Source organism: Serpula lacrymans (genome assembly GCF_000218685.1).
Source record: "Serpula lacrymans var. lacrymans S7.9 unplaced genomic scaffold SERLAscaffold_6, whole genome shotgun sequence".
NCBI classification, from domain to species: Eukaryota; Fungi; Basidiomycota; class Agaricomycetes; order Boletales; family Serpulaceae; genus Serpula; species Serpula lacrymans.
This window is the reverse complement of record NW_006763295.1, coordinates 978,527-998,683: the sequence shown is the minus strand read 5'-3', so window position 1 is coordinate 998,683 and position 20,157 is coordinate 978,527. Positions and strand designations below refer to the sequence as shown.

At 45.9% G+C, this 20,157-nt stretch overlaps 8 protein-coding genes across 8 annotated transcripts; 4 read left to right on the top strand and 4 right to left on the bottom strand.

Annotated features, from left to right (window-relative positions):
* Positions 1 to 398: 398 nt before the first annotated feature.
* SERLADRAFT_361106 (uncharacterized protein) lies at positions 399 to 4,336 on the bottom strand (the record flags this gene model as incomplete). The annotated part of the gene is made up of 10 exons (XM_007317471.1): positions 399 to 672; positions 737 to 1,274; positions 1,329 to 1,484; positions 1,539 to 1,847; positions 1,899 to 2,780; positions 2,839 to 2,973; positions 3,035 to 3,462; positions 3,517 to 3,688; positions 3,736 to 4,051; positions 4,116 to 4,336. 9 exons carry the CDS (start codon positions 4,118 to 4,120, stop codon positions 1,158 to 1,160), a joined length of 2,520 nt encoding a protein of 839 aa, XP_007317533.1.
* A 173-nt stretch (positions 4,337 to 4,509) lies between these two features.
* Positions 4,510 to 5,358, top strand: SERLADRAFT_465523 (uncharacterized protein; the record flags this gene model as incomplete). Its single annotated transcript, XM_007317470.1, has 3 exons — positions 4,510 to 4,660; positions 4,719 to 4,920; positions 4,975 to 5,358. 3 exons carry the CDS (start codon positions 4,537 to 4,539, stop codon positions 5,051 to 5,053), a joined length of 405 nt encoding a protein of 134 aa, XP_007317532.1.
* A 218-nt stretch (positions 5,359 to 5,576) lies between these two features.
* Positions 5,577 to 7,184, top strand: SERLADRAFT_465521 (uncharacterized protein; the record flags this gene model as incomplete). The annotated part of the gene is made up of 3 exons (XM_007317469.1): positions 5,577 to 5,957; positions 6,021 to 7,047; positions 7,113 to 7,184. 2 exons carry the CDS (start codon positions 5,764 to 5,766, stop codon positions 7,027 to 7,029), a joined length of 1,203 nt encoding a protein of 400 aa, XP_007317531.1.
* Positions 7,185 to 7,315: 131 nt separating this feature from the next.
* On the bottom strand, positions 7,316 to 9,759 carry FNT (putative formate/nitrite transporter; the record flags this gene model as incomplete). The annotated part of the gene is made up of 13 exons (XM_007317468.1): positions 7,316 to 7,385; positions 7,459 to 8,395; positions 8,453 to 8,478; positions 8,532 to 8,581; positions 8,634 to 8,661; positions 8,716 to 8,775; positions 8,833 to 8,914; positions 8,968 to 9,022; positions 9,076 to 9,129; positions 9,184 to 9,250; positions 9,309 to 9,351; positions 9,408 to 9,544; positions 9,600 to 9,759. 12 exons carry the CDS (start codon positions 9,702 to 9,704, stop codon positions 8,233 to 8,235), a joined length of 870 nt encoding a protein of 289 aa, XP_007317530.1.
* Positions 9,760 to 10,741: 982 nt separating this feature from the next.
* Positions 10,742 to 11,230, top strand: SERLADRAFT_465508 (uncharacterized protein; the record flags this gene model as incomplete). The annotated part of the gene is made up of 2 exons (XM_007317467.1): positions 10,742 to 10,963; positions 11,030 to 11,230. 2 exons carry the CDS (start codon positions 10,863 to 10,865, stop codon positions 11,094 to 11,096), a joined length of 168 nt encoding a protein of 55 aa, XP_007317529.1.
* A 3,132-nt stretch (positions 11,231 to 14,362) lies between these two features.
* On the top strand, positions 14,363 to 17,368 carry SERLADRAFT_465501 (uncharacterized protein; the record flags this gene model as incomplete). The annotated part of the gene is made up of 17 exons (XM_007317466.1): positions 14,363 to 14,674; positions 14,760 to 14,993; positions 15,052 to 15,208; positions 15,260 to 15,354; positions 15,402 to 15,537; positions 15,597 to 15,769; positions 15,829 to 15,905; positions 15,954 to 16,022; positions 16,081 to 16,132; positions 16,190 to 16,264; positions 16,324 to 16,481; positions 16,564 to 16,682; positions 16,740 to 16,776; positions 16,825 to 16,855; positions 16,911 to 16,928; positions 16,987 to 17,139; positions 17,191 to 17,368. The coding sequence occupies 17 exons, from the start codon at positions 14,465 to 14,467 to the stop codon at positions 17,218 to 17,220; spliced, it is 1,824 nt and encodes a 607-aa protein (XP_007317528.1).
* Positions 17,369 to 17,744: 376 nt separating this feature from the next.
* On the bottom strand, positions 17,745 to 19,173 carry SERLADRAFT_437156 (uncharacterized protein; the record flags this gene model as incomplete). The annotated part of the gene is made up of 6 exons (XM_007317465.1): positions 17,745 to 18,009; positions 18,083 to 18,171; positions 18,231 to 18,266; positions 18,323 to 18,612; positions 18,666 to 18,819; positions 18,889 to 19,173. 6 exons carry the CDS (start codon positions 19,171 to 19,173, stop codon positions 17,745 to 17,747), a joined length of 1,119 nt encoding a protein of 372 aa, XP_007317527.1.
* Positions 19,174 to 19,438: 265 nt separating this feature from the next.
* Positions 19,439 to 19,983, bottom strand: SERLADRAFT_387267 (uncharacterized protein; the record flags this gene model as incomplete). The annotated part of the gene is made up of 2 exons (XM_007317464.1): positions 19,439 to 19,816; positions 19,873 to 19,983. 2 exons carry the CDS (start codon positions 19,905 to 19,907, stop codon positions 19,618 to 19,620), a joined length of 234 nt encoding a protein of 77 aa, XP_007317526.1.
* Between the last annotated feature and the right edge of the window lie 174 nt (positions 19,984 to 20,157).

Genomic DNA, 20,157 nt, shown 5'->3' with positions numbered 1-20,157 from the left:
CTGTCCCCCGCCTTCTCTCCAGTACAGTCCCATACCGCCAACATGTTGCGAAACTTCACGCGTCTTCCACTCCGAAGACTCGTACACACTCAAGTTTCTTCTAATGTTCGACGTTCAGGTCGATATGGTCTCGCACTAGGCGCTTCGGTCACTGCTGCCACATTTCTGGCTTGGTCATTGGCTTCCGACAGACAACCGATTGCTCTGGATGCTCAGCCCATAGCTTGTAGGTTATCATATCTTACTGATTACTCTCGAGTCTCACCGTATAAATGGATAGCTCCCAAAAAAGTCAAGGTATCGCCAGATTCTGCGACAACATCGAGCACTGTAGAACCTCAGTCCTCACAAGCGCATTCCTCGCCTCTGGAATCGTCTTCGCCCTCCCCTTTTGTCAGTGACAGTGATTCTGAAGGTACTGCACCACCATCTGCTGCTCAGCCTGAAAGCGACGACGAAGAGTCCGCTGCGGGTGCTTTCAATCCCGAGACCGGCGAAATTAACTGGGATTGCCCGTGTCTTGGTGGTATGGCCCATGGTCCTTGTGGTCCACAATTCCGAGAGGCTTTTGCATGCTTTGTTTATTCGGAAGATGAACCCAAGGGCATAAATTGCGTAGAGAAGTTCAAAGCCATGCAAAATTGCTTCAGAGAGCACCCAGAAGTTTACGGGGAAGGTGAGTGGCACCTCCATTTAAAACCTCACATAACGCATTGTTAAACTTTCTATAATCTCTAGAAATCATGGATGACGAGGAAGATATGGATGGCGAGCTTCCAGCCAGCCAAAGCGATATACATAACCTTACTGCTGAGAGTGTTCCTTCAATTCAAGGGGAGGAACCAGTGTCTTCATCATAGAATGCTGTCCCTCTTGCATTAGACGACATAATTGGGACAGGCGTATACAGTATCTCATCCTGGAGCATCCTGATTTATTACATCCATATCACCACTACTCCTCCCCCTACCACCGCATTAATTATATTTCACTACTCACCACTCAAAAATACACTGATATATTGCTCTCTTGCTTTGGATCCAGTCCTCGTCAAGATTTCCTGGGATATACATTCTGTTCAATGGTACAAAGCACACAAAAACGAAAGAACCAAGCACAATCATAACTGCACAACATACTGTACATAATACAAGATTTCAAGCATTCGTCGTGAACCTTTTTTCAATGATATCTTCGTTCAGTTTATATCCGTTAGCCACAAACAATTTTGAGTGCAGGAATGTCGATGTATCGAAAATATCGTGCTCCTTAGCCTATCAAAGTACATCCGTGAGTTCTTGACCATTAAGTCTATCACAAGTACCTACCCTCTCATCGAGCTCAGAAACTTTGACGGTAACCAGCTCAGGTTGTTGATATCGTTGTAGTTGATAAAAGCGGGCCTTTTCTTTGACAAGCTGTCCGAGAATGAACGCCAATAATTCCTCGTAGTCTCGCGCTTGAGTAAGATATTTTCGGAAACCCTGGTTAAATAGGTTCGATCAGCATTTAAAACGTCTTCATCGCGGGACACATACCCTTTCAAGAGTTTTCTTGATAGACATCTTCTGCGCACTGACGAAACTACCAACAGCAACAGAAATAGCCACATCAATATCATCAGCACGAACGAATTCTCGCAGTGACATCTTTGCACTGGCTTCAGCCATACGAATCATGCTTTCAAGATGACGCAGCGTTATTGGGTATGATCCAGTAGCCATTGATTCCCGCCTCAAGTCGGCATACAATCGGGAAAGTTTTTCTTCATCCATATCATACAGTTTTGGTCGGATTTTCTCGCGAGCATACATAATATATTTCCGGAGAATGTCTTGGGGGATAATCTGAACAGTGCGTTTCAGTATATCACCAATCAAATGCAAGAAAACACGAACATCAGCATCAAGAGACGTCCCCACATCCATCTCCTCTTTGTCTGCCTCGAATTTCGGGTGACTCCTCAGATGACTACCAACAACAAACCGTGCAAGCAGTTCATCTTGTACAGGATCAACTGTATCTTTGACGACACACAAAACATCGAAACGGGACAAGATGGGCTCCGTTAACTCGACATTTTGTTGGAATGGAATTGTTGGGTTGTACTTCCCGCGAATCGGGTTAGCTGCTGCGATGATGGCACAGCGTGCTTGAAGAGTCGTTACAATACCGGCCTTGGAAATAGATATCGATTGCTGTTCCATAGCTTCGTGGATCGAGGTCCGGTCTGCATCATTCATCTTGTCGAACTCATCAATTAGACATGTCCCTTTGTCAGCCAAAACCAATGCCCCGCCTTCGAGCGTCCATTCTCTTGTTATCGGATCTTTTCGTACACTGGCAGTCAGACCAACAGCAGATGCGCCCTGACCTGTGGCGAAAACGGAGCGATGTGCCGTTTTTTCTGCATATTTCAAGAACTGAGACTTCGCTGTTCCAGGGTCACCGAGTAAGAGGACGTTGATGTCGCCACGAATTCTGTGTTTCCTGTTAACATCCTTGGGAACTCCTCCGAACAGAGAGAGTGCGATAGCGGTTTTGATATCTTCATGACCGTAGATAGAAGGTGCTATGGATTTAATTATCCGTTTACGGACTCGTTCGTCCCGGGCTAAAGTTCGCATTTCTTTCTCGTCCTCTTCTGTTAGCCTGAACGCAGCGAAGAGATCTTCTTTCTTGTTAATGTGGTTGGCCTCAATGATAGTGGAGAAGACAGGGAAACCATTTTTCGAATTAAGTGATGCATCGAAGTTATTCCTGTATATTCCTGTCACTTCCTGCAACATTACATTACAATTAGACTCGACAATGGCCAGCATAATAAATTGCACGTACAATTTCTTCACCAGGCTTCGCATTGTCGATAAGATCCCATAGCAAGATCACTTCTCGGTGCCTAGGCAAACGACCAGGAGGGACTGAGCCTGGAGACTCTTGTAAAGTCATTTTCTGATAGTTGCGATATACCGTCTATATATGGCAAGATGGATAAATATATGCTATGAAACAAGTGAAAAATCATAGAACCAACCTGCTCAGAATTGACAGGGAAAGGTCCCTTGCTTTCGCAATTTGCACAGTAGTTTATCCTAACCTCCCTCGTAGCATCTTGATAAAATGGTCCCAGGACAGCACCACATTTTCGACAATCAAACTTGACGTATTTCAACTGAGGGAAAACACCACTTCTCCTCGTAACGACGCCTGAAACTCGCACCAGATTATTAAGATTCGAGCGCCGCAAATCTCGCAAGGAAGAGCTTAGAGGAAGGTCAGATATGCGAACGTGAACTTCCGAATGAATACGTTCGTATGAAGGGTAGTACACAAGTATGGCATTGAGGGCCACCTCGTCAAAAATGGTAAGCATTGCGGATGGAGAGTTAGTAAGGAAGTAAGCCAGAATTGGTTTTGAAAGTGCAAGATGAAGATATGAGACCTCCAATGATTCCGAGTTTGCTATAATATATATTATCAGGACAGAACAATGTAAGGGGTGTAATGGTAGCATACTTTCTCCAAGATTACGAATTCGTTGGCCATAGACCGAGGCACCATTCTCGTCCACGTACGTCATTAAAAATTGGCGGAAATGCTTGACAATGGACCGACGAACGCGATCGTTTGCAATCCATTCGACTATTGATTTAGCTTTGATGTCACTAAGTTGTTCCAATGGTATTTCCTATAGACTAAGATTAGCAAAGTTCTCGACCAGTGACAATGTCTCACATCTTCGACACCATCCATATCATCCATGTCTCGCCTTTCATCATAGTGCCTACGGGTACGTATTTTCATCCTGGAAACACCTAAACCACCATCGAGAGCATCTTCATCTTCCATGTCGTCACTTTCTAGAAACTGAGGCATGCGACTCCTACGAGCTGCACGACCTCCACGCCTGCCCCCGCGTTCAAGTCGATCTCGTCTGTCCATCCTAGCTTCAGCCGCTCTACGAGCCGCTGCCGACATGTCTTCGAAGTCATCTTCATCGTTGATATCTCGATCTGAGTACCGGTCCAGTAACTCATTCGGCGCGTAGTCACTGGTAAAGCAGTTGCAGAATAAATGACAAAAAGTGCCACGATAGGAAGATCGCCAATACATACACCATCAAGTCCTCATTAAACAGATCTTCGCCTTCCTCTGCCTCGTCTTCATCGTCTATGTCTCTTACTAAATCTCTGTCATCGACACTTTCTTCTGTATCGGAAAAAGGGGCAGGAGGTGAAGATGGGGGTAAGGAAGACTCTGAATCGCGTCGAGTAGGTGTTGGCCGCGGTGCAGGTGATGAATCTGGCAACGGGGATCTTGGACGTTTCACCCTGCGAGGTGTTTGAGACTATCACATAATTTAGAGAGGTGATAAATGACCAGTAAAATGTCAAGAACTTACCATTGTGAAGGATATGAGGAAAAGCGCGACAACGCGTAAACGCGTCACAGATTGGTCTGAGTTTCAAAGCGCGTTTTCATTCTCACGGTCGAGTTTCTGAGCGGCTCGGCACTGCTGGCTTGAACAGTGTAACTATGTCAAACACCGACTTTCAAGCAGCTGTAAAGCAGGAAGAGGCATATCTTCGACAAGTGCATCCCACGCCAGAAGACATTCCAGGATGTATGACACTGTTTGACGACTTTCTATTATGCAATGGTGTGCCCCCAGTTCAACCTTTTGTAGTCACTTCCGGCTGACTTTGCACGGCGGAAAGTCCTGGGTGCACAAGTGAAATCACTTTACAGGTTTGGTCGGATGTCTGAATGTAAACACAAAATGGAGGACTTCAAGTTTTGCATGAGTCTTAAATCTATGCACCCAGAGGACAAAAGGGATGCTTGGATCCGGAGGCGTGCGGAATGGTGGGCACATAAACGACTTGCGAAGAGCAGTGAAAATATTTGGGACGTCCGCAAGTAAGTCTAGCACACGATTGTCATCTTGTCAGCTAATTCCATCGGGAAATGAAGGGAACCCCTCCAGAATTGGCCGCCTCCTTCTACTTCTAATGATGTAGATACGGTACAGAGGTCGGGAACCATTGCGTGATCGAAATGCAAGCGCTGTCGGATGACTACGGAACTCTGCCGCCTGCATTAAGCCTCCCTACGGTTTCCCCCATTTTAACATCACCGGAAGCTCTTGTCGACAGTTCAGCGCTCTGCCACTGAACGTGACGAGATCTCGGTGACACTCCGAGTCATATCATGGCCAATCTTCTTTCGGTTTTCGTTGGACCCGACCATGAAGTGAGCGCTCTGCGGGCTTTTATGGAGCATTCCGGAATGTTTTTGAGCTTTTGCGATGTGTTATCAGTCCATGCAGTATCAATTCAAGGAGAACCCATGATCCCTGTCTACTCTGAGGTACAACATCGGGATGATAGAGATGTAACGGCAAACCATAACATGAAGGCTGTCATACGTGCTTCCGATCCTTCCGTTTCCATTTCCGAATCTACGTTCCGCAACTCGGCGTGTAAGGGTGATGAAATTGTATGAAACGTCCAATGAGATGAGAATGAACGGCGGTACATATATTACATTGGTTCCTCAGATCTATTCCATTCCACATTGCCAACATATGTGGGTTCAGCTGACCTTTGTTCAATATCTTACGACAACCCTTATTACGAGGAGGCCCCACCTCATTTCGTCTTTTCTTGCACAGCAATGTGCCAATATTAGCACCAGTGTGTTTGGTAGTCACCGTACTACAGTCGTACTACTCCTGCGTTCTGACTTGAAGGCATTCACATTATGGTCTATGAATACAAGGACCAGCCTCTGAAGGGTTTGTTCTACACTTATCAGATTCTCACCACTGCGTTTGTGCGTCTTCCTTTTATTTCACTTTGGTATATTCCCCGTTCTCTACGGCCCAAGCCATCATGGAGCTGGCAGCAATCCTTTGGAGTGAACTTGTTCAGGCATCTCGCATACGTGTCTTTCACGTGAGTTTTCCCTCTTTGGTATCACCTTTTATCACTTAACTGACGTTGTTTTTGTATCTACAGGGCTGGAAGAATCAGACTTGTGCCCGATTGGCGCGCAATCGTCCCCGCTGAAGGTGTACACGGAATATGGATTGAAGGGGTACCAGAACTTGTGACCGGTGAACTACAAACTTGGGCTGAAGTTTCTCAAGTCGAACCGTCGCGGATTCCTGGATACTGGTACAGCAAACAAGGCGCAGACATTCCAGCCAACGAGACCCCGGTTCCAGGTGAAAAGGTTTTCTACTGGTTCCATGGCGGAGGTTACGTTCAGCTCTCTGCGCATCCCAAAAATTTCAATTCGAACGTCGTAACTTCACTTTTAGAATTGAGCAAGACTGTTCAAAGAGCATTCGCTCTAGAATATCGCTTGGCTTCTACAGCACCTTTCCCTGATCAAAACCCATTCCCCGCCGCTCTTCTAGACGCGCTTGCAGGTTACAACCACCTTGTTAACGTAGTTGGATTTGATCCCTCCGATATTATCATCCTAGGGGATTCTGCCGGAGGAAATCTTGCTTTGGCTCTCACGCGATACCTCATTGAAAACAAGGATAGTCCTGTAAAGCTCCCCGCGCCTCCACACAGTATGATCCTTTTGTCACCATGGGTTGACCTTAGTCCTTCTCACAATCACCTGGGCTCTTCGACTCTCCATAACAACGTGGACTATCTTCGGAGACAGGATTCTGGAGCAAGTTTATACTCGATTGAAGCGTTTGTTCGTCCATACGGTCTAGGCGCTGCGCTAATGAATCGCTACATCTCACCCGCATCGTTACACCCTTCTTGTTGTGCACATTTCGTAGGGTTCCCTAGGACATTTATCGCTGTGGGCACAGAAGAGAGGTTCCTGGACCCAGTGAGGACGCTGAAGAAAAAGATGACTGCTGATATGGGCGAAGGTAAAGGCGAAGGCCAGGTTACTTACTACGAGGCTTTAGATGCAGTGCATGACTATCTTACTCTCAAATGGCATGACTCGGGGCGTGAAGGTACATTGAAAGCACTCGCGGACTGGTTACCGTAGGGTGGTCTTACTGTAAATGTGAGTAATGTCACGTACTTGTCTCATGTCCCAAAGACAGCTAACTTCATCGATCGATCGCCAAGCTTACCGTTTCGTGACTATAGTTGTTCCTGGCTTATTCCCTTCTGGATATTAAATGTACTTCATTTCAATATCAGCCAACTGGCCCGCCTAAGTCACACTGACCGTTCCAGCCACATTCCAGGCTCATGTAAAATGTTCAGATCTAGCCCCTACCTAAGCTTCCAACGTAGTATATAAGAGTCTCTCTCGTTTCATTTCATTCAAGAATCGCCATGATAGACTCTCTCTCATTTACTTTGAATACCGGTTTCGTACCTGGTATCAATGATAAGGTATGTTTCTTCTCTTCTTCTCTTCGTATGTCTATCTATAACGTTCCGTGCTGACGGAGTCGTTTATGATCAGGGATTAGCGCCAGACACTAACTCAAAATGCATCTCAACCAGCAGGTCGTTTAGTGCATTCCCATCTCCTCCAGTTGTAACCAAATCTTTGACTATGGATGAAGACTACTTTGAACGACGCGAGTTGCGTATAGTTTGCACCCAAAAATTCCCCTGGGAAGACTTCCTTCCACAGGCCAGCGAGATTTTCCCTGGCCTGTACCTTAGTGACATATACACAGCAACCTCCCCCTTAGTCCTCAACCGCCTAGGGATAACGCACGTCGTATCTGTGATGCGAGCCCCATGGTACCATTACCCCCCTTCCATGCGCCATCTTTGCATACCCATTGACGACACAAAATCGACCAATATCATGGCCTATTTTGACAGTACCACGGCGTGGATAAAGAGAGCGCTCGAAAGTTCACCCGATGCGAAGGTCCTGCTGCACTGCGTGTGGGGTATGAGTCGTAGTGCCAGTTTCGCCGTGGCTTATCTCATGGGAACCAGGGGCATGACTGCAGACGGCGCCCTGGCCTTGGTGAAGGCGAGAAGAAGTATCGTCGATCCTAATCGTGGGTTTCTTTGGCAGTTAAGTTTGTATGAACAAAAGATCAGGAACAAGGTCAAGTCTTGAAGTAGAACTTCGCGCCGTTTCAGTTTGTCAGCTCTATCTTTGGACTAGCCATTATCAATCCATTTGTAAGTCATCGCAGAATTAATAGGATATCATTGCGAAAGCAGGATAGTACACGTAAATAGAACAGACATACAAGAAGTAATATCACATCCTCTACACCTTGCCATTGTCACTGCTGTCAGCATCTGCACCGTTGCGAGCTTCTTCGGCATCGCGCAGGCCGCCTGCTTTCCAGTCACCCAAATAGAAATACACTGCTGGCATACCCACGAAGAGGCCTCCAATAATGTTACCTATGTACGATGCAATCAAAGACCTGTAGAGAAATGTGAATAAGTGAACGTGACAACAAGACTAGTAAGAGTACACATACTTGCGAATGTACTCGGCAGTAGTCAACTACATTAGAACATTCAGTCAGATTATATCACATGTTCAGCGACGAAACTTACATCAGCGTGCATCATGATGCTCAATGGAAGCGAGAACATGTTTGCAACAACTGTAACGAAAATTATTCACAACTGATCAAAGGAATTGTTGAAATTTATTACCGTGATCATATCCGCAAGCCACAAAAATCTGTGTGGAGATGTAAGATAAAACATCCAAACACCGGGACAGTGAGCAGCCTACCCAGATGGGGAACCAGATAGCAATGATCTTGGAGTATGTCTCTTTGGCTCCTGTTGCTTGCTGAAGGTGCAGAGGAAGTAAGTTGATGTCCTTGGACGAATTGACTTGATCACATACCCAAACGGCAATACAGACGAGCCAGTTGCATCCAATGCCTCGAAGGAAAATTTGGTACCACTCAGGAGTTACAGCCTTGGTTCTGAACGTATCGTTAGATTGTTTAGGTATAGTAAAGATAGGTGATAAACAAACATGGCAAAGGACTTGATGTAAGTGTCATATGGAGCGTCTGCGACGAGTCCGGTGTCTGTTGCATTCGTGAGATCATGTCTGTTTTCACAGCAGTGCAAAGATACTTACATTTGACGAGAATGGCCGCGAAGAAAAGACTGCCCACAAGGTTCCCGAACGTTACTACAGATAAAGCAACGCTGAGTTAATGAAACGACCAGTCAACAAAGAACGAACCGATAATCCAGTTGACGGGGATACTCCACCAAGGAAGAGCACCCTTAACAACAGCCATAGGGAAGATCTGAACGAATATCGTTATTACAATGAAGTCTTGACAAATACACCTACAGGTCACTTACCATCAAGTTACTCGTTAGCAGATCAAACCCTTGAAGGACGATCCTAGGAATCAGTTGTCAGTCCTATTACCGACGTCTTGCAAGCAGACTTAAACACACATTACGAGTCCAACGGGGAACACAAACCCCCCAAGGACCTTGACAATTCCAGGGTTTGCAGCTGATAACGATGGGGAACCACCCGAGATGATAATATCAAAGAGACCACCAAAAGAGAGCATAATGCCAGCAAGACACTAAAGGTATTTATTCAACACAATAGAGCTTATGAGGTAGGTGCATATTGCTTACTGCCTTAAAGAAGGTCTTGTCCCATCGCGTGTTATGTTTTATTATTGCAGCCTCAACGAGGGCAGCAGCGACTTCAGCTGGCTTGAGGGTGAGTGGTGCGTCCATTGCTGTTCAGGTACGGATTTGTGAGCAATCCCGGTAGGTACAAAGGGGGCAGCTTGCGGATACATTCACGTCAAGTGTCCTTTATATGAAGGGGAAATATGAATCAAAAATAGCCTGTCATGCCAAAGCGCCTGCTTCTAACCATTATGAGATATCAAGATTTGAAGGTTCGATTACTATTGGATTTGAACGACTGGGAAATTCGTCAAGCCATCCACCATCTTCGGAGGGCCGGTCATCTTCTGTTGGCCGCCGCCAATCAAACTTTGACGAGGATTGTGACAAAACGCTCAGTGTGCCATAGGAAGGAGATGGCGTGGCTTATGAGACATTTTGGCATCTTTCTGCAATTCTGGACAATCTGGGCCTGGCTAGGGAATGTTGGATGGTCGGAGATTATGTGAATCAAGGGACCAATACAGAATGCAAGGTCCATGGGATGGGCTGATAGCACGCCTGTCGACGCCCACGCCCCGGGTATGGAATGCTCCACCTGTGCTAGAATCGCCCGCCACGGTGGTAAGTGGGTGGGAGAAGACCCTGGCGTATCGTTAGCATATAATTTGAACTTTCATCAGTACAACGGTGATAGCCCCAGTGGGTTACAGGACACACCAGCGATTGCAAGGGAAAGAAAGCAAGCTGTGACAGGTACATTACTGCAGCCCAATTTAGGAAATTGTACATAAGTATATGCTGCAACTGGGAGAAATCAGATTGACTTTAGAACAACACTGGATTCGTTCGCACTAATTCTTGGCTTCGAACCGCGATGACCAGAAGATTTTACCTGGATTGTCATCCATCATGATGAGTCCCAGCACCTGTCAGTGGTATTTTTCCATATCCCGATGCTCGCCGTACTAGTTACTGAGTTACTTTCCTTGATCAATCCTTACCCCACGGGCAACCCATGCCATTCGGGTGCACTCCAGATCGAGACTAACTATCATGCCATTCTTGTAAACACTCTCGGGTAAACCCGTGCCGCATCTACAATATACATAAAAGGATGCTAGTCCGAGCTTTAGTTGGATGGACGACGAACTTGCAGTTCGTCCTTTGACATAACTCTCACATATGGCAGTATTGTATCGCCAATGACAAACGTTGTTGTCATGCACAGCAGCCAGGTTGATCGTTGAGTGATCGTCCTGTATGGTTCTCTCACGCACCTGCTCTACAGTTCATCCACAGCGCCAAACCTTCGCATGGACTGACAACGGTGGGTGGTTTTCGCAACCAATATCCCTAGAAAGGTAAATTGGCGCTCTACCCCATTTCATTATCATCCACCAATAGGCACTGATGGACCAAAATCCAAGACGGGACCTTGGTTTCAGAAGTTACGATCGCGTGTACTCCTCCATGATCAGTAATCCGACATGCTAGAACGTGCACTGAAGTGCCCTGCCATAACTGTGTCAGTATTAGTTGCGATAGGGAATTTTTCACAAATTATTACCTCATACTACGATAAATCATTGATAACATTTCGGATCCGAAGGCTTTAGCTGATGCGGTGGCTCAGAAGGGAGATACAAAAAGGATAGGCTCGCGGTTGAACGTTGAAAATTCCACCTTGCGTCAGGTTAAAGTCCTTGGGCCCGAGCATCATATCAGTCATAGCATGCGGCTACAAACTTAAGAGCCGGAAGAGGCCTTATCAAGCTTTGCCTCAAAGCAGATTACATCGATTGTCCACTCTGCATCATATCGATGGGATGGCCATATCCTCAGTATGTATATGCACCCTTGATGTGGTTGCCTGATACATTTCAAGCTGTGGCCGCCAGACGATATCAGAAAACAGGGTACCATTGACTTCTAGTCTTTAATTTCCGTTCACGGATAACTTGAGCTGTGGTCTTCAACCACCAGATCAAGTCAAGATAGTTGCATGTGCATCGCAACGTGCACGAGTCGGATCTCGTCGATGTCATGATCGATCTTCACTAGCCGTTCAACGCATTCGATGTCTTGATGTCGAAGTTTTCCAAACCTTGCATGTCGACTTCTTCTTCGTGTCTGCAACCTTCCAGGTGACCTGAGACTGCGGTATCAATTGAATTGAATAATAATAGATGTTTACAGTGTGTCATGCGAGAGGTTACAGTGATTTAGCGTCCATCCATATAGGCGTCAGCGCTTGCGCGACAGTATTTGCAGCGACTTCTAAGCATTCACGTTCTAGCTCGTCTGGCACTGCCGTCCAAACTTTCCGTGCCCGCCATCGGTCTGGATGAAATCGCCGATGGCTTTTCTGTACGAATTCCTTGTAATCCTGGATCCGCATATGGGTCCTCACAGTTTCGAAGAAGATTTCCACAGCTTGCCAATCGACGTCCTCTACTGAGAAGTGTGGAGGGTTAAGCACTGGCCAAGGGATATCTTCGAATGCGATGGGAAAATCTGAAGAGAATTTGGCGTTGTCGAAATCATCGCTTAAAACTTTAAAACGTTCCAATGCTCGCTGGGAAGTCCATAGGCCAGTCCCCCATCGCTCTCTCTGTCGGCGCCTCTTTTCCTTCTGCCATTTTGCCTCTTCCTTCTTGCGTCGTTCCGTTTCTTCTTCAGCCATTCTTACACGCTCTTCTTCTTCGCGTTGCTGTCTCTTGCATTCTTCTTTAAAACTTCTTAGACGTTCCTCTTCTTCACATTGTTGTCTCTCACGTTCGGCTTGGGCCCTTCTACGCTCTTCAGTTATTGCTCTCTTCTCTTCCTCTTCGGCCTTTTCACGTGCTTCGCGCTTCCTGCGTTCCGCTTCCCACAAAGGTTTGTCTCTGTCGAGTTCCTTCATCTTTTGAATAGACTCAGCAAGAGCATTTTCGCGTTCAGCCTGCTCAGGCGATATAGTTTCTGGCTGAAGCTCTTCTTCCTCGGAGACAATATCGCCAGCAGGAGATCGTTGGTGGTCTTTCGGAGTGCCCAGCTTCAGCAATCATTCGCAGAATACCACAAAAGCTCACCTTTGGTGTAAGTATTATTGTAGACCGGGAAATCTGAACGTATGGCATTCAAAAGAATCTCTTCACGCGCCTTACGTCGGCTCTCGTCAACTTTGTGCACCTTGTCTTGCCTTCGTTTTTCTCTTTCGGCCTTCATCGCCTTCAATGCCTGTTGAACAGTATTGGGCGAAACAGTTCGCATACGCTTGTGACCACTTTGTCTGGCACGATCTTGCTCTTCGTCTGGTTTTGTGTCTTCATCAGTGGCAGACTCCACTTGGGGACCTAGGAAGCATCAGTGTAAGATTTACTGTAAGTAGGAAAGTAGTATTTCTGATGGAAAAGCACACCTTTCCGCTTTCCAATGTTTTCAGCTGGCTTGCTTCCGCCTTGAAGGTCTGATATCGACATATCGTCATCAGGTGCAGCAGGAGCGTTTGGGTCATTTGATCGCGAGTTATGAGTTCGCTTCAACTGAGTTTTCATAATTTTTTGACGCCGTAGATTTCGTTGCCTTTCTAATTCTTCTCGGTTGCTCCATTTACGACGCTTATCCTTCCCATCCCTGGATTTTTTTGTGTGTGCGGACTCGTCAACAACCATGCGTTCAACCTCGCCTTCGTCATCATCATCGGAATCGCTGCTAATATAATCTGTAGCTTGCGGGCGAGACCTTTTCATGCCGTGTAATGGTGATCTCCTCTCCACCGAGGGTCGGCGAGATCGTTTAGCACCTGGGGCCTCTGGGAAGAACACAGTGTCTCGAGGGCCATTCAATTCGACCCTCGATATAGATGAATATTTAAAGCCATGATGCACAACACATTTGTATGCTGGATCCAGTTTGTATATATCCCACTGGTCCTGATGGCAAAACACGTGTTCACTGGAACGCCAAGGATCAGAAAAAAACTGAATAAGAACATACATCGCCAATCCTTCTGCTCACCCGCAGATATTGACAACGCGTGGCCAAGACCCTTCTTCTACCACACCTTCTTCCAAAAGCGCCCGTGGAACGAATCGCCAGCTGCTGAGTCCTTCTGGGGTGGTCTCAATTACGATGCGCTTGGGGCGCGGCTGGTCTTCTTTGAGAGACATTTTACGGATGTCTGGGATTTCATCTCCAGCATAGGCAGTGCGCGGATCGAATGACGCGAAATGTAGCTTGGAGTTGGAAAAGCGGAGGACTCGTTTAGATTGAGAAGAGTCGAGTAATCCAGGCGTTGTCCCTTGGAGTAAACGAAGTTGATCTGGCTGGGAGGCTGAACCAGACGGTTCCGGTGTTACAGACGCCATTTTTGTATACTACGAAATGACACAGATACTACAAGATGATGGGGTTAGAACGTGTTCAGCATATCGTGGTCGTTATATATCGCTCCGAATCCACCTTGTCGAGGCGAGGTTGGACTTTTTGCCACAGAGCACGTGCCACCGGAACCATAACAGGTACCAAATTAGGACGCCTCGCGCCACACCTCTTTTCTTTTTTCTTTTCTCAATCACAACGTCCTTCTCTTGAGCCATCATGACCACTGTTCATACAATAGACTTTTATCAAGGACTCTTGTATTCTTTTGACATTTTCGCCTCAATATTGCAAACGGCCACTCGGTGGAGTCACGAAAAGCTTTCTCGACTGCCAATTGGTTCTAAAACAAGCCAGGATTTCCGTAAAAGTACCCCTATGTGACACTAATCGAGGGTGACGTGACTCCAAATGACTTTCCCCCAGACTGGACTTGACTCAAGCTTGAATGCAGTATATAGACCTTACTTATACCGTCTTTATCTCTCCTTATTATCAACATGACTTCCCTACGCAACTTTCAGTCCGAGATAGACGAGATTCGCTCTCGAGAAACCGCCAAACAGCGGGCTATCGGCGCAGAGTGGGAGAAGGAAAACCAGAGCTTACACGACAAGAAGAAGGAGAAAGCGAAAGACGATAGAGAGACCGGAGTGGTCATGAGGGAGCCCGAACCTCAGTCAGATGTGGAAGTCGAAGAACAGATACTAGTGAGCACTTCATTCAGTCCTTAGCCTTTTGCGGGGCTGCATCTCGTACCATGGTAGCTGAACTATGGAAATTTATACTGTGAAGGATCTTCTACATTCCCAGCAACATAAAAAGGCTCGAGATATGATTTCTTCTCTGCTAACGCAGCATCGGGGCGAGTACATTTTCCGCATAGGAGCTCGACCGCCATATAGCAAGCTATTTGCTGGTGAACCTGTCGAAGATGCAGGTGACTGGACGGGCATCTCGCGGAACGAAAGTGAAGTCATATCTCTGCAGGCGGATTTGAAGAAAATCGTAGAGGACGTTGGTGGGCAGGTACGCTTGTTCATAATTAATATGAATGAAGGCATCATTTGATAATCACATGTTAAAGGTTTCTGTATTATTTGAGGCTACCGAACCACATCCACGTAGTACCACTCTACTACGTCTACCTCCACCAAGCGTTTCACTTACTCCTGAAGTCCGTTGTGCGGTCGTTGGGAATGTGGATAGTGGGAAGTCAACTACGCTTGGGGTACTTACAAGAGGTTGGTTATGGTTCTAGCTCAGTGCACTTGTTTTATCTCAATCAAGTTTAGGTGCACTGGATGATGGAAGAGGACGAGCAAGGGTCGGATTATTCCGCCATAAGCACGAAGTGGAGACAGGGCGGACGTCTAGTGTAGGCATGGAGGTATAGTGGTTTTTCAAATGGATTTTGCACTGGTTAATCTCTCGCAGATTTTGGGATTTGGCCCCTCAGGTGCCCCAATACTTCCTAGCACTGCTCACTCATCGGATTTGGATGTCATTCGACGCGAAAAGCTGGGGTGGGACGAAATATCTATGAAGGCAGCGAAGATTGTCTCATTCAGCGGTACATCTTATAGCCTTACGCCTATCCTAATATTCGTCGTATTCATGATAGATGTTTAGACCTTGCCGGTCACGAACGCTACTTGAAGACTACCCTATATGGACTAACGTCTGGAGCGCCATCGTGTGTTATTCTCATGGTCGGTGCTAATGCCGGTCTCATAGGAATGTCCAAGGAACATTTAGCAATAGCTCTGGCTCTGAGCGTCCCTGTTGTCGTCTGTATCACGAAAGTAAGTTTCAGCACGGCGGTTACTACTACAGTCTCTTTGAATGATTCATGATTGTTTAGATTGACATGACTCCACCAAATGTACTTGCTGAAACCACAAAACAAGTGGTGAAGATACTTAAGAGTCCAGGATGCAGGTACGAAAAAAGAACTTCGATATTACAACTTTTCTCACTTGAAATCAGAAAGACCCCAGTTTTTGTGAACTCTATGGAGATAGCCGTTGAGCTTTCAGATAAATTTGCGCAACAACGGTAAGTTTTTCTGTTCAGCGTTAGACCCTTTTCTTTGAAGCTCATAGAAACAAACCAGTTTATGCCCAATATTTCAGATCTCGAATGTTACAGGAGAAGGTCTCGACCTAGTCAGTTTTTCTTTACATTTTGATCCAGCGTCAATTGATCGCATTTAAATTTTCAAGGTTCGCACATTCCTTAACCTCCTTCCTTCCAGCGAAAATGATCAAGAGAAATTTGCCAGTAACCAACCACTTGAGGTAAGCGGGTTTCTTTCCCAAAAAGTTCGAGCTCACAAAGCGCTTTCCTGAACATTCAGTACTGTGTAACCGAAGTGTGGTCCGTCCCATATGTAGGCACGGTTGTCAATGGTATAGTAAATGCCGGAAGTATCAAGACGGGCGAAGCTGTTCTTTTGGGCCCAGATCCTAATGGAAATTATCAGAACACGATCGTCAGAAGCATGCAGCGAAAGAGGTGTGTTTATTTCTCTGCGTTGACACCTGGGTTTTTCTCGTTACGATGGAACGTCGATGAACTGAATTAATGTTCTTCACAGGGCCGACGTCACTATGGCAGAAGCTGGACAGTGTGTATCTCTTGCGCTGAAGCGTGTGAGAAGGGCGACGGTACGCAAGGGTATGGTCATAGTGCACAGGACAGACACTCCTCCTCGAGGTAGGTTACAAATAAAATATCCTGATATTTACCATATCAAGGGCTTTTTCTTGTTAGCGATACGTCAGTTCGAGGGTCAGGTCTTGATCCTTTAGTACGTCTTCCTTCAATTCTGGTGGGAGTACTCATTGATGTGTCATAGCCACAACACCACATTGCAACGGAACTATCAGGTTCGTAATGTCCGCATGCAGTTGTATAAAGTTCTCAATCTAGTCCTTATGCTAGGCCATGCTTCACTGTGGGGTACGTTATAGAATCTATAAATGAAATATCTGGCCTAATTCATCATAAATTCGACAAGGCGGTGCGCCAGACAGTCCGCATCATCGAAATGGACCACCCACAGGGTGTCCTGCGTACAGGTGATCGAGCGACTGTGCAATTTGAGTTCATCTCGCATCCCGAGTTTATCAAGGAGGGTATGAAGCTACTATTTCGTGAGGGCAAGACAAAAGTGAGTACATCATTTTATTAGGATTTATCCCGTACTGAAAAGACCTTCCAGGGTCTTGGTGTGATCACTCGACTACTATGATTTTCCCAATTACACTGTGTCGGCGTGTGCTATATTTCGGTTTCCTGACCCTTCAATCTATCATGTCATTTTTCGGATTGCTTGTACTGCACGCTTCACGACGTGCATCGCCGTGTGGCGTCAATAAAGCACGCCGCTTATTATCTCTTTAATGTCTTGTAAAACTTTGACCGGAAATCCAAGCAGTGTAAGACAGAGAAGCGAGTGTAAAAAGCAATTAACACAAATAATCAACAGGAACAAGTGTCATAACGAGAGCTAAGAGCAATACGAGATCGTTTAACACGTGGCTTTTTGACAGCTTTTCCCCGAGAGCTTGACTTTGGCTTTTTTGCTGGAGGTGAGTCATAAGCGTTGCTCGTGCTTTTCCTTTTCTTACGCCGGTGTTTCGGGGGATTTGGGTGTTTTTTGTAGTGAACAAATTTTTCGTACCATTTTTTTTTGATATCCAACGCACTGCATGATTGAAAATCCTATAATAATTCTCCCGTCCAATAACGCAGACCGATTAGGTTTACGCCCCATCACTGCGACCTCCTCAGTCCTTTGACCCAGGTGGTCAAAAGACCGGGGGGAAACATGCCAAGATGAGACGGATTTATCCCTCCCGTACTTTTAATATCATAGGTGCCGCAATATTGCCAGTGATTTGCCTTCTCCGCAACGATGAAATCGATGGGTTCGCGTACTGGAACATCATCACCATATTTCTCGAATGTCTTAAAAACGACACCATGAGCGCCTGGCGTAAATGGAAACTGCGAATTCCACGACCGTTTGAAGGTAACACTGCGACATCACTGCGACATGAAATTATTGATCAATGCCAGAAAATTTAAGCACATAGAATCCAAAACCTCACTATGGAAATTTTTGTCGGATCACGTTTTTGCCAGTGATGAAAACATTCTTGATGCCCTCCACCAAGGGCCTATTCAGTGATATAGCCAGCTAGTAAAGGTGTGGTACCGATACGATGCGCAAACTACTTTACTTGCATCACTATTCACTTTCCTGGAAAACCCGGCGTGGAAACCTTCTTCGACCTTTATAGGGGATCCGAGATCAAAACCATCGAGATTTCGCTTTTCGTGAACGATACGTGCTTGGATTCATCAGAGTGGTCCTCTGATTTGACAACCACTGGAACAAGGTTTTTTTGGCCGTCGTCTGGTGTCGGCTCACGCTTTACTCTCGGAACATGGGGCGTGCCAGACTCGTGCTCTACAATGCTGGATTCATCCTCGGATGTGACAGGCATTTTGACACGTTCTTGATAGTCTTCGCTGTAAGAATTATCCAGAAATGCCTGAGGACTGGGTGGAACTTGATGAATCGATGTGTCGCGACCAGGGACGTTGGAAACTGTTGGAGTTGATTCAGCGTTTGGCACTTCATTCGTGATATTAGAGTCCATTTTCATAGGCTAACTATCCTCCTCCAACTCCAGAAATTCTGGTGATAGAGAGGGCGTACCACCAAAAGTCCTACCAATGAGTCAATTTTAACTTTCGAGTCTTCTTCCTCTTTCTTCTCAGCTTTTATAGCCGGTCCGAGGTCAACTTCAATACTTATTTGGGATTCAGTTTTGACGAAATTCTGGTGTTGAACAAGCATTCACTAACATTAGTTACCTGTACTGCATGCGATCAAGCACATTGAGCGTACCTTCTTATTGCCACCTGTAGCTAGCTTCAACGCCTCTCGCAGCTTCACAATTTCGGTTTTATACGAAGCACATTCTGCCAACATATTTTCATTCTCTTTCTGATATTTTTCTACCTGTTGAACCAACTGTTCTTCCCGTTTTCGCATTTCGGCTGTTCTACGATTGAGAAATTTCTTCATTTTTTGTGCTTTCGTGTCATGATTGCGTTCTGATTCTGAGTCGGAAATCTCGATGACTTCATGATTATTCAGAGAGTTTTTGCTCGTAGCTCGAGAAAGAACCATAGAATATTTTTGTAGACAAATGTCCTGGAAGTAGGAAAAGTAAAGCAGACCTATATAGTTTGGTTGGGTTGCCGTAATAACTTTCATGTCAAATTTCATCACAGTACGCATGTCCCACAAATCAAGTTTTCTTGATATATATCAGAAATTGTACCATTAGGTCGTGAAGGATGCCTGATTCTATTATGCCAAACAGATGTAAGTATGTGCGTGAAGATCTTTCAATTATGAGGTGATGTTAGACTGTGATCATATCATGTCGCAAAAGTAGGAGCAAATATTGGTATGGTGAAAGGTTCTAAATCCAGAGTCGCCAGCGACAACTTTGACAGCGACACAATTCGCAGCTTATGGCTCCTTGAAAATACCACGAGTGGGCGTCCTGGGGCTCTTATACCTTCCAGCGAATTAAATCCGAGGTACTTGCTCGCATACCTACGGGAATTATTCGTCTTCAGAATCGAACTCGTCTTTGGTATCCGAATCAGATGTATCAGAATATTTGATGGCCGTACGTCCAGATCGCCCCTTCGACTTTTTTGCGGGAGGTAAGCCTTTAATATTAGTCGTACCTTTGCTTTTCTTCGAGTGCTTCGGTGGCTTAGGATGCGCTTGGTAACGGAGGAATTTTTCATGCCAGTCGGTACGATATCCCACACACTTCATTATGGTGAAACTCATAGTTATCCTGCCATCCAGCAGCCCTGCGCGTACACCTTCATCTGTGGTGTCATCAACGAGATCAACCTTGATACCAGTATTTTCAGCTTGTTCCATAAGTTCTTCGTTTATTTGACATAGCCAAGTCTTCCCCCACTGCGATCCACGTACTCCCTTGACCCATGTTGATAAGACAAAAGGGGACAGCATATTGAGGTGGGCTGGCAAGATGGCTCCGGTACGTGTTACCTCATATGTGCCGCAATACTGCCAGTAATTTGCCCGCTCTCCGACGATAAAGTCGATGCGCTGACGATTAGAGGA